At 43.9% G+C, this 13,383-nt stretch overlaps 1 protein-coding gene across 5 annotated transcripts in view; it reads right to left on the bottom strand.

Moving 5' to 3' along the window:
* Window positions 1-969: 969 nt before the first annotated feature.
* The window catches only part of LOC111837764 (uncharacterized), a 153,243-nt gene continuing 140,829 nt past the window's right edge, over window positions 970-13,383 (bottom strand). For all 5 annotated transcript variants that reach the window (XM_072705683.1, XM_072705682.1, XM_072705679.1 and 2 more), the window contains 4 exons: window positions 8,008-8,168; window positions 7,457-7,644; window positions 6,257-6,489; window positions 970-5,990 (listed from right to left, as the gene is read on the bottom strand). In XM_072705683.1, the coding sequence (XP_072561784.1) occupies window positions 3,030-5,990; window positions 6,257-6,489; window positions 7,457-7,644; window positions 8,008-8,168 (3,543 nt within the window). In that variant the 3' untranslated portion in view covers window positions 970-3,029. The remainder of the gene's footprint in view (window positions 5,991-6,256; window positions 6,490-7,456; window positions 7,645-8,007; window positions 8,169-13,383) is intronic.

Below are 13,383 nucleotides of genomic sequence, written 5' to 3' on the forward strand. Positions count from 1 at the left end.
GGAGATCAACAATGATGAATAAGAGAGGCTCATCTACTGTTTACACAGTGTACATCATAATATACTGTACTACTGTGTGCTAATTTCTGCTGGCATGTCTGTGAGAATCGCCGTATTATGTGACCAAAAGTATCAAACACTAGTGGAATTAGCATTCACTTATGTAAATTTGCATTACAAATTTATTCCGTTCAGCTGTTCTATAGTACTTTTTTAAGTAGGAGGTTGGTTGTTGTGCAATACAACTAATAATTAATAATATATGGAAAATATAGGTTTTTCTTCAGATAATCCATGTACAGAACACCAGTATCTCTGTGCATTTTGACCAGAAGGTGGTGACGCAACCAGCTTGGTTTGGTCAGGCTAGTAAGCAGGGCCATGTCAATGCGGTTACGGCTCGAGTAATCAAGCAGTTGTGGAACATCAAGTTTCTAGTGCATACAATCCAGAATCACAAGGTAGAGAGATTTCATTAGACATTAAGACCCGTGCTTAGAACATATTGTTCAGCCCAGGGAAAAGATTAGGATGAGAGAGTCCACCTTCTCCTGAAAGTTGAAGATGCACAGTGAGGTAGTGTTGGATTTTATATATGTATGTGTTTTAAATGTTATAGTGAAGTTTCATTACTGATTCTAAACAAAAGGATAACTTCAACTTTATACATGTTTTTGTATATAAATTTTTAGATGCTCAAGGATTAAAACACATGGAAGATTCTTAGGAAATTTTTTTATTTTTTTTGTGTTGAGTACAGTATTGTATCCTGTGGTCCAGCAGCACATCATTATACTGTCTTAAGTCAAGTACAGCACAGTACAATATCCCAAACAGTACAGCACACTTTGCTGCAGTGCAGTTGAAATCCAAGTCATTTTCTACAAGATCCAGTGTTGCTCACCATGGCGGAGTAAAGCGTGGCAGAATGCACAACAGAGCAAAGTTAGGAGTCTGCTGAAACCCCGGGTCCCCCTACGCTGCAGGGCCTCCTGATTGCTGCAGATGACACATTATGTCCAGGTCCAGCAGGACAGCAGCGTAGGATGTCATCAATAGAATGCAATGCTGGAGACGCACACCATGGTGGAGCCCTGCCAAGAGCAAGAAATTACAGTACAGGCAAAACTCTCACAACAGTGACATGGTCATAGGACTTACATTATCACCAACAATGGCAAGAATAATTCGTCTTTACCGATAATTGTCTAGGAGCAAGAGCACAGTATCTACTGGTCTCTGGTTTTTGCTAGATGAGACACTGAAAGACAGACGGCCACAAAAATACCAAGGCTTAAAGCATATTTTTATATCATACATAGTGACGGAAAGACAGAAGACAAAAATCCTACAGGGGGAGGGGAGATCAACAGCTAAGGAATACTGTAAAGATAATAAAGGAGACAGACACCATACTCATTTTAAAGTGAAACTAGCCGGCGGAATAACCAGTGAAGTAGTAATATGGTGAAACTAGCCAGGTAAATAACCAGTAAAACAGTAGTACAGTGAAACTGGCCTGGTGAATAACCAGTACAATATTAGTACGGTGAAGCTGGCTAGCAGAATAACCAGTACAATATTAGTACGGTGAAGCTGGCTAGCAGAATAACCAGTATAATACAGTAGTAGTAAAGTGAAACTGGCCAGTGCATTAACCAGTTCAATAGTGAAACTCGCTGAAATGTATTGATGTATTGTCTTTCCTGCCTTTTATAAGCGATTCATACAACCAAAATTAAATTTTGACAACACAGAGAACTTTTTTCTACTGAAGCACCAAAGCATTCACAGTCAAATCGGAGGAAACTACAATTTAAAAATTATAATTGCTACATAGATGACATTTCTGAACTCTTTTTTTATTCCTGTCATTACAAATAAAGCTATATAATGTATTGAGCATGTACTCAATGTGTGTACATGTACTATACACTTTAGTAAATTAATGGTGATTTAAAATGTTAAAATAGTTCTGAAAATAAACAAATACCACCAGTGCTCTGCAATACCAGCCAAAAGCACAACATTCCCTCTGCAGAAGCACACCAATAATCACACTATGATATATATGCGTCTGCTTCAACGTAGTACATTGTTCCAAAGTCACATTTACCTACATTGCTGTCTCCAGTGTTATGTTGTTGAAAATATCACAGATCATACATGTTACTACTACTGCACTAGTATATCACAGTACTAATATTTTGTCAAATCAGTCAATAAAACACATTGGATAATGTATAAATACTGATATGAATACATTGTCTGGTTTAGAAATGATAAAACAATATTTAAATAGTGAATATTTAAATATAATTAAATGAGAGATTGAAATGAAATCTCTGTCAAATCAGCTTCTTTGCATATAGGCAGAACTAAAGTATAAGCCACACAACATCAATAACATTTGAATTGCAGTGATGTTTTCGTGATCATACAGCAGAACACAATGCATTTTATGAAAGTTGCCAGAAAGTGGAATTAAAGAAAAAGAAAAGCAGAAGTTACAGCATTTCTATGTCTAGTTAACAAATTTAGTATAACTTAGAGAAGGTGCGGTGTTGGTTTACGATCAAGAAAAGATTGCCGGGGGAAAATGTATATCCTCTGATCTTGCTAAGGTGATCATCAACATCAGTGTTAGCTAATGTCATTAGACATTTAGTCCAAGTTATTGTGAAGGAGCTGTCATTGATAAGGTTTAATACTAATGATCCGCCACAACACTCTTCACAGATGTTATGGAATAATTAAGAACGGACTGGAAGGGCAGTGTTGTTAAGCTCATAACTAGAGGCAAAAAACAAGAGAGAGGGGAGAGATATAGGACACTGGAGAAATGGGAGAAACTGTGGGTATGACGGCATTAGTCATAGACTTAATGGGTGAATATTACTGTAATGCACTGTCCTGACTGGAGAACAAGACAATCAGGATCCCACCAGTGACATGTGGACCTACAGTCTTGTCTGGCTGTGGGTGTGAGGGAGCTGGGATCACGGCCGTGATTGGCAGTTTGTTTTTGGTCACACCTCACTCTCCACACTGGAGAAGTGGGCAGAGTCGCGGCGAGAGCACAGACCCTGGGGTTTGAGGGGCACATGCGGGGGGCAGGGCTTGGGTGGGGGGGGCACGGAGCGCAGCCTCTGGTACTGCATCTTGGCGCTGGCAGTAGTGGCGGAAGACAGGGGTGTGTCAGGGGCAAGGGGAACCACTGGGGAGGATGAAGAGGCTGACTGAGCACCGTGCGTGGGGAGGGAGGGGGGCGAGGATGTAGGGAGGGCGAGAGCAGGGATGAGGGCCTGCACCAGGCAAGACTGGGCAACCTGATCAGTCAGTGGCACTTTCTGTGCACTGAGGTCAGATTGGCTGTCAGATTTGGATTGGGTATGGCCTGGCTTCAGGGGGGCAGGGCTTGGAAGGGGGCTGTAGTTAAAGCTGTGGCAGATGGGCAGGAGCTCCTCCTGGCTGTGAGGAGCAGGCCTATCCTGCTTGGTCTCTGCACCCATGTGAGTGTAATAACAAGGACACGGCAGGTATCCTTTCTCCCTTTCAGCCGCTTTCCTCTTCTCCTTCCCACCTCCCTTCCACCTTTTCTTCCCTTTCATGGACAGCTTCTCCTCTGACCAGTATCTGCCAGGAAGGGCCATGGGTCTGGCCAGCCATTGCAGTTTGCCTGCCCCCCCAGATCCCAGAAGCATAGTCTCACTGGGACTCCTTATGTCAACGGCAGGGCCCCATCCTGACCCTTTACCAGCAAAGAAGTTGTCTTTGCTGTCTATGCTGCCCCCCTTCTCCCTGGCTGGGTAGGTGCCGAATAAGCGCCCCTCATCCCAAAGGCCATCGCTGCCTCTTCTCCTGCTGCCCTCCCAGTACCGCTCAAACTTGCCAAACTCCCCTGAAGAGCCCTCATCGGAGTAAAACTCTAGCTCGCTGCGTCTGTCCCTCTCTGACTCTGACAGGGCCCCCCGCACCCAACCGGCCCTCTTCTGCCCTTCTCCCCTCTCCCTTTCATCTTCCTGGTCTTCATCTTCATCCTCATCATCTTGGGAGTCCCACTCATTGAAGTGCAGGCCTTCCTTGTTATGGGTGAGGCTTCTCTCAGCCTGTGACAGCAGGGGGCGTCTCTCTCTGCCCCTTTTGCGTGTTTCTTTGTCTCCCCATGCCCACCTGCGATGTCGATAAGATGATGGGAACAGAGGCTGGAAGAGTGCCGCAGCTCCGGTGGCATCGCAGCTCCGGCCGCCTCCTCTATTTCCTCGCACCAGCAGCTTATGGAGGTCTGGGCACCGAACGCAGGCCCCCAAATGTGAGTACGGAACCCCCTTGGGACACCTCTCCCTGCTCTTGTTCGCCTCATGCTCTTCCTCCCTTCTCCTGCTCCCTTCAACCACTTCGCGGTCTCTCCGCTCTCTGTTTGCCTCTCCATCCCACACAGAATACCTCTTGCCCTCCATGTTCCTGTGGAAATCCTCCTCCTTGTTGCCCAGCTCCAGCCGCCGCTCTGAGGACACGTTCTCCCTCTTCCTGATTTTCACAGTTTTTTTCTTCTTCTTCACCTTGCGTCGCTTTCTCTCTCTCTCACGCTCCTCCTTCTTCTTCCGCTTTCGACTTTTCTTCTTTTTCTGGGTCTCTTTGTCCTTCCTGGACTTTCGGTCACTTTTCCTTTCTCTCACATTGTCCCCGTCCTCACGCCGGTCCCGTTCTCGCTCCCCCCATGACGCCCACCATTCCTGTAACTGGGCCAGCTGGCCCCGACTCCTGCCCCTGTCACAGGAGAAGGCCCTCTGTCTCTGTGAACACGGCTGCCGGGGGGGTATGGGGGGTGGGGGGCTGTGAGCTATAGAACGAGGGGGAAAGAATGATCTCTCAACTTTGCTCTGTCCCAGAAGCAGGCTGGATTCTTCTGTCAGTTCCTCTGTCTCTTCATCATCTTCCATGCTGCGTCCTGCTGCACCATGGGTTCGACAATCGGGGCTCTGTGACATCACTGAGGAAGACGAAGGAGATGTTGAGCGGGAGGAAGAGGCTGACACTGAGGAGGAGGAGCTGGAAGTGGAGGAGGAACTAGTGGAGGAGGAGTAAAGAAGGGAGGGTGACAGAGAGGGGGATTGTGGGTAGGGAAGTTTCCTACCTTCTGCATTTCTTGTGCCACCTCTTCGTCCACCTCGCTTGCCCAAAGGGAGGATGTTCTCATACAAGGGCCCAGCTGGCTCTTTCAATTTTTTGGGACAACTTTTTTCCCAAAATGAGGATGACAGAGGTGGAGAGGTGGGTGTCACTGGTTCGGGGGGCAGTGGGGCCAAGGCTTTACTCTTAGGAGGGAGCTTGGGGACTCCCAAATATTTGCTTTTTTTCCTCTGACCTCCTGCAACTCGAACTGCTCCCAGGTCGGCAGTCTTCTCCTGGTAGAAAATTGTACCAGCCGGTGGGAGTGGTGGCTGACATCTTTGCACTGCTTTAGGAGTTTGAGGGTCACTCATCTGTGGCTCCACACAAGCACTCAAGCCCTCAGGGTCGATTGGACCGTAGTACCTCTTGTATTCATCCAGGCCACCCCCACCTATGCTCTCTGCCCCTCCCCAGGATGGAGGCATCCTTTGTGTGACTGGTCTAATCTCAGACATTCCACAAAGTGCTTTCATGCCGGTGGGCTTAGGGACCCAGCGGTCCACCACAGCAAATCTCCGGTCTGGACGGGGCAGGAAAGTGGAGCAGGGTAGAGGGGCTCCCAGGATAGGGCTGTTTGGGGACTTATGCATGGCAACTGGGGGTGATCCTGGCAGTGGCATTTCATATGCTGACTGCTGGTGTTGCTGCAGTTGCTGCTGCTGTGTCATAGCAACCGTTGGCTTGGAAATGGCTGCTGGGCCAGCATAAGACTGGGGAGGAGGGGGCGCCATTGAGACGTGTTGAGAAGTGGGAAAGCTGCTTTTGCTTCTTCCTTGGATGGTTTCATCCTCTATACTGCAGCAGCTGTACATACCCTGTGTGAGAAAGTGAATAGCAAGAACCAGCAGGGCAACTATTAAAATGTGGCCAGCATTAATCTATGTATAACACTGTGAGTCATTATGGCCCTCAATGAATGTAAAAACATATGGGTCTGCAGAGAGCTTGTGGTAAACTGTATGCATCACAGAACAGGCCTTCTGTTTCCTTCACTACAAAAACATCATAACATTAAAGTACAGGAAACTAGGTAAGAACCTGCTATAGAAGAGTCACAGGGCTCTAACAGGGCTTGGCTTACCCTACTGAAGGCTAGCAGGAAATCCATCTTCTGGGACAGGCCCACGCAGTGCCGTAGCCGCCAGTAGACCAGGTGTTCCCAGGCAAACACCAACAGGCTCAGGCCCATGGCCACCAGCAGCATGTAGAAGACTCCCGCCATGTTGTCGATGTCCAGCTTGGAGCTCATCACCTCAATCTTATCGTTATGGCAGATGCCAGACAACCAGAGGCGCTCCAGCATGTCGATCTCATCTAGAGATGGGAGAAGAGAGGGGATGCTGGAGGAATAGATCAAATGGAAGCTGTACCTGTATATTGTGTTGGATTAACCTCTTTCACACAGTGCAGAATAGAATTAGTAACAGTAAAAAAGCTGTGGGAGAGAAGAAGGTAAAACGATGGCAAGCCACTGAAAAAGCTCCTCATCCTGAGCCAAGAGAAATGAGAAAGACTGAATAAAATATAATGCACATGTGTGTGTGTCTGAGCCAAGACAAAAATTTTAATTATCACTGTTCCAAGTGACTAATCGTGTTTTCCAGTAGTGCTGTAGTTGTTTTGCTGAATCTTTTCTTACAAGATAGTTCTTTACCTTTCATTTCTAAGATGAGTACATAGTATGAGAAAGATGCAAGCAGTTTACAAAATACATTTTTCTCAAAAACCAGGTATGGGTCAGCAATGCACAAATCCATTTCTGTCTGCTGCAGCAGAGACTGAAAAAGTTTTTTTTCCACTTCTTAACCCTGCCTAAATTCAACATCATTGCTATTATGAATATTGTGGAATTACACTCTTCTACTGTACTGTACTGGGCATGTTCTACTGTAATGCACACTGGTTATCTCATACTAGTTAGTCCCAAATGTTAGCAGATGGTCAATGCAGAAGTTTGATTTTTCTCCTTTAGCAGATCTGGGATTAACTATTGTTTACTGTTGCATGGGATATGCTGTTGTTGTAGAATGAAAGAATGCAGTAGCAACACACTGTACACCACACCATGTTTTCTCATCTCATCTCTTCTCATCTCATCTCATCATTACTCATTAAAAATGTTCTGTAAGCTATTTATGAACTCCTGGCAAACAGCTATCAATGCATCTCGAAGTAGGATAAACAAATGACCTTTGTGAAATCTTTACAAGAAGCCCAAAACTGGTCAGCTGACCCTAGATGCATTCTTTCCACCAGTTTCTTCCAGAAATTTCCTTCTTACCATCTCCCACAAGCTGTAGCAGAGCAAGATCAAGGGGTCGTTTCCATGGTGAGTTCTTGTGCAAGGCAATGCCGTAGCCTGTGGTAGCGAAGACCTTTCCTGAGCCGATGGTCATCACCTTGCAACCCTCATCCTTCCTAGCCATATAGTTCAAGACAGCTGCATCATAGATGAAGACATCCAGTTTACTGCACAGAGAGAAATTAAGGTCATGAAGACTACGTATACCAGGCACAAGTCTAGTACAGTAAGCTTTGTTGATGGCTTTGTATACCGGTCTTGTCCAGGCTACAGTGTATAAAGTGATATAAACTGACCATTATGCTCTTAAAAGCAGTACAGGGGCCAGTAGATTAAATTGGTTTCAATAACGGTAAATTTGAGTGTTAATGAGACTGAAATTTGTCTGAAATTTGAATAAATGCCACAACTCCAAGACCAGGCTTCAAAACTACTGCCACAAGGGATTTAATGGGTTTATAAAGAGGATAATGATTCATTTACACAAATTAATGCTACATTCAGCTCTGGGTGACCTCAGCAAAACTGACCCCGTCTTAAGGTTAGCGATGGCCTCCTCCACGCTTCTCTGGTTGTATTTCACCATGTACTGGTGCATGTTGGGGTAGTTGCTGTGAATGTTTTCTTCTGTGCTGCCATTGGGGACAGTGCCAAACTTGAGAGGTGGGTACTGCTCTGTGGGCTGCTGGAACTGAGAAGAAGAAAGTGGTACGCCAGTTAGCACTATAGCTGCATCCCTGCTGATAAGACAGGCTGCTCCCACACTATAATACATTCACCACAAGATATAACTGGCCCATATTATCTGCCCTGACCTTCACGTCTCCCATGAGGCCCCGTTCTCCAAACTGATTTTTATTGCACAAACACTATGAGCTTCAGGCCGGTTTCCCTAATTATCTCAATCTTAGTCATGATTTCAGCTGAAGCTATCCCTTTTCAAATGCATTAACTCAATTTAAGTCAGGTTCCCACAAACAACCTCAGAATTGTCTGCCATTTGAACATTCTTCACTTGTCCTCTTTGTGCCAACTCAAGTAAACCTTGTTTAACACTGGAAATGTACAAGAAGAGATCAACACCCCACGAATCATGCTGATATGGCTGCAGCCACTTCTTCAATATCTTTCTCCCTGCAGCAAAGAAAACACCATGGTGAGGTCTTTGGTTTTTCTGATCCTTTGGTTTTCCAATAAATAGAAAGGGATCACTACAGAAACACATTGCTTTTCTTGAGAAACCATTTCTTTTTCAAGGCAGGCTCAGCAGGATGTATAAAACAGATCTCAGCAGGGTCTCATGTTTTTGCCTCCCCAAGTATCTCAGTACATCTCAAAATGACAACATAGTAAATGCTTCTTTGCCTGGATACACCTGATTGTTTGCCTGATCAACTGGTGAAACTACTTCTGCCACCACTGGTAACTCATTCCTGGAGGTCCCATTGGTATTTTTTTCCTCATGGTAATTTTCATGTAATATGTGGGGCTATAAACAAGGAAAGCCAGGCTTTCTTCTCAAAAATGACAGCTGGATTTGAGTAATGACATTATTCTTTGGATTTTCAGTCATTGCTGGAAAAGTGTTTCTAATCAGTCGTTTCCTCAAAACTTGAATTTACTTTATTGTCATTCAGACTGCAGAGCAAGGAGTGCACAACTGAACAATATTGCGTTTCTCCAGGCTCGATGTATGACCATAGACATAAGACAAGTGCACGTTACAGCATCAGACAAACAGTATATGGACAGCATAGACAGACACAAAGTATTGCATGTTACATGAGCATAATGCATGTTGTAAAAGAATACTACATATTATATTTCACACGTGTTACATATTTAATGGAATTATTTGCATTAATAAATAATGTCCTCACCCATGGTGGCCTTTGTGAGTAGTAGAGAGAGTTGAAGTTGCTCTGTCACAAATATTTTCACTGGTGTTTATAATTTTTGTTTTTGGTCATATACTTTTGTCACTGCTCAGTAGCTTATTGTTTCAATGGCAGCTTCCTCAGCAATTACTGACTTTGTGTATTTGTATGGATGCACAGAAATAAATATAAATAAGAAGCTTGGGTTTGCGGTAGATCCTGCTGATAATTCCCCCAATGTCATTATTATGCTCCTCACCAAGTCCATCACCAGAAAAAAATGACATGTTACAACCTTAATTTCTTATTACACTCTATTAAGCAGTATCTGTTAGGTACTTCATTACCAAAAGTGATTATCATTCCTTTTCCCAACCACTTATCCTAGACAGGGTCACTGGGGTCAGCCGGGAACCTATCACAGGCAGCATTGGGCACAAAGCATGGGTACACCCCGGATGGAATGGCAGTCCATTGCAGAGAGCTCACATACTCACATACCACACATAATGTAGAGATGCCAGTTAGCATAACAACATGTATATGGACAGCAGGAAGAAACCAGAACAGCCAGAACAACAGAGGGAGAAGACTCCACACACAGACAGAACAGGGATGACATATTTATCCTCAATCCTGAGCCACCTGCCACCCACTGTGTCCTGCCATTCCCCACCATACCCTGTCAAGCCCCACCGTAGTTCATGTGTCTTGCTGTGCCCTACTGTACCCTGCCATACTCTGCCCTGCCCCACCATACTCCATGTGCTCCACTGTGCCCTACTGTTCCCTGAGGTGCCAGACCATTCACTACATGCTCAGTCATACCACACTGTCCCCGAGGTACCAGATCATACCCCGCATGCCCAGTGTGCCCCACTATGCTCGAAGTGCCAGACTATACCCTCTGTGCCCTGCTAGGCCCCACTGTCCCTCGAGGTGTCCAACCGTATACCCCGTATGCCTTGTGGTGCCTCACTGTCCCCAAAAGTGCCAGATCATACCCCGTATGCCCAGCCGTTCCCCACTGTACGACACTTTTCAAATATCAAAATTGGACAATTTAAACACACCTTAGCTGTTTGTTTTATTTACTGCCTATGACATTAGGTGTAAATTTCAGGAAGTGGTGCTGATTATCAAGGAAGAGAGCACTATAAATTACACTCATGAAACAATATATATCTTTCTTCTATGATAACTATCAATAAAAGCGTGCAAACAAAATAGTGAGAAGAATTTTCAAAACAGAGTAACAGAGGAGTAATTTTTAAGTTATTCAACTTCCACCAACAGAGTTAGTGTATGCCTTTAGCAGTCTGCCCTCTGGTGGTGAATCAGCAAAGCAAATGCATATAGTTGCATAAAAGAAAAAGGTTGTTTATGTTCATTATACTGAGCTGTTTGAAAGTGAGCAATTTAGAATTTTCTGTTGTTTTACCATGATTTTCTTATTTAATCAGCACCAGTATTTTTAGATAGAAGAACAAGTTTATCAATTCCATATATTTGTTTAGCGGGAATGTAATGGTACAGTTTTCCCAAGGTTTGGTGTGTGTGGTTTTTGGTCCATGGTAATGATGCAGTTTCTGTATATTTATATTTAAGAAGAAAGTAAAATCAAATCACCATTTACTTAAACAATAAACTCTTTATTTTTCGATGTAGCAGCCCTCCATAATGAAAAATAGCAGCATGCCTAACTCAGCCTAGGTTATGACTCTACTGTATGAAATCAAGGAGAGAAAAACTTTACAATGTTTAACTTTGATGACCTGTAGGTGCTTTGTCTAATCTATTTTAAATTAACAGTGTAAATAGGATGTACAGCACCTGCACAGGCAATATTAAATATAGAAATAATGCAGTGTAACCTCAAATAAGCTACCTGTCTGTGTATTCTTGGTTTGCATTCCCTCAAAGCTTTTACAAAGTTATTTCCCTTTTCTATTTTATATAAACAGGGTACCTACATGTATAGGAAATATTGAATGTGAAAAATCAATTTGGTAGCCTGATAAATTACACCAGCACTGGAGAGAGCATGGTTGATAATATCAAGACTTTTGCTGAACTCAGATATGTAGTAGAAACACATCCAGCATGCCAGCTCATTAGAGATGATCGTCAAGTGCATGCATGACTCTGATGGCAAAGGCAGAGATAACTTCCGCAAGTTAGTATCCCCCTGGCACTTAAGGTACAGTCCCGATCAAAAGTTTAAGACCACTTGAAAAATGGCAAAAAATCATATTTTGCATGGTTGGATCTTAACAAGGTTCCAAGTAGAGCTTCAACATGCAACAAGAAGAAATGGGAGTGAGACAAAACATTTTTTTGAGCATGCAATTTATTGAAAACAACGCTTAAACTGAAACAGGCTGTTTCACAGCTGATCAAAAGTTTAGGACCACATGCCTTTAAAATCCATTGTCATTTTCTGTCAGGTAGTCACACTGTCATGACGTTCTGATGGCAAAGGCAAAAAAACTGTTTTTGAACGTGGTCGGGTTGTTGAACTGCATTACCAGGGTCTCTCGCAGCGCGCCATCGCTGCTGCGGTGGGACGCAGTACGACAGTCATTTGGAATTTTTTAAATGATCCTGAGGGTTATAGAACAAAAAAGTCAAGTGGAAGACCCAAAAAAAATTCACGAGCACTGAGCCGGAGGATCCAATTGGCTGTTCGTCAAGACACTGGACGATCCTCGACCCAAATTAAGGCCGTTACTGGTGCCGACTGCAGCCCCATAACCATCAGACAGCATCTGAGACTGAAGGGCTTCAAAAACAAAAAACGTCTTCAAAGGCCTCGTCTCCTTGAACGCCATAGAACTGCCCATTTGGACTTTGCAAGAGAGCACCAAACATGGGACATTCAAAGGTGGAAGAAAGTTTTATCCTCTGATGAGAAAAAATTTAACCTTGATGGTCCTGATGGTTTTCAACATTACTGGCATGACAAGCAGATACCGCCTGAGATGTTTTTTACGCGCCACAGCGGAGGGGGCACCATAATGGTCTGGGGTGCTTTTTCCTTCAGTGGAACAATGGAGCTTCAGGAGGTGCAGGGGCGTCAAATGGCCGCTGGCTATGTCCAGATGTTGCAGAGAGCATCCCTCATGACTGAGGGCCCTCGTCTGTGTGGTAACGACTGGGTTTTTCGACAGGACAACGCTACAGTACAAAATGCCCGCAGGACAAGGGACTTCTTCCAGGAGAATAACATCACTCTTTTGGCCCATCTTGCGTGTTCCCCTGATCTAAATCCAATTGAGAACCTTTGGGGATGGATGGCAAGGGAAGTTTACAAAAATGGACAACAGTTCCAGACAGTAGATGCCTTTCGTGCGGCCGTCTTCACCACTTGGAGAAATGTTCCCACTCACCTCATGGAAACGCTTGCATCAAGCATGCCGCAACAAATTTTTGAAGTGATCAACAATAACGGTGGAGCTACTCAGTACTGAGTTCATGTTTGGAAGTTTGATTTCTGTTTTAGGGGGGTTTATAGGTTTTTTTGGAGGTGTGGTCCTAAACTTTTGATCAGCTGTGAAACAGCCTGTTTCAGTTTAAGCGTTGTTTTCAATAAATTGCATGCTCAAAAAAATGTTTTGTCTCACTCCCATTTCTTCTTGTTGCATGTTGAAGCTCTACTTGGAACCTTGTTAAGATCCAACCATGCAAAATATGATTTTTTGCCATTTTTCAAGTGGTCTTAAACTTTTGATTGGGACTGTACTTTTGTAGGAAATTCAGACTGAGCTACTGTAAAAAAAATAACTATAGGTGCTTTCTCACCTATTTCACTATGGTGAGGTTCTTTGTAAAAAGATGTCAACACTCTCTGAAACAAGGCAACAGCTACCAAAGCTTATCTTTGTAAAGGAAAATACTTTTATTTCACAAAAACATATGAAGTTAAACATATCACTGTTAAAAAGTAAACACTTGCAATTGCAGCAAAGTAAATGCAGACAGATAGATAATCAATATTACAAACTGCACAACCCAACAGTGCGCAGAATA

The sequence above is a fragment of the Paramormyrops kingsleyae genome, chromosome 23, assembly GCF_048594095.1.
Source record: "Paramormyrops kingsleyae isolate MSU_618 chromosome 23, PKINGS_0.4, whole genome shotgun sequence".
Classification (NCBI taxonomy): Eukaryota; Metazoa; Chordata; class Actinopteri; order Osteoglossiformes; family Mormyridae; genus Paramormyrops; species Paramormyrops kingsleyae.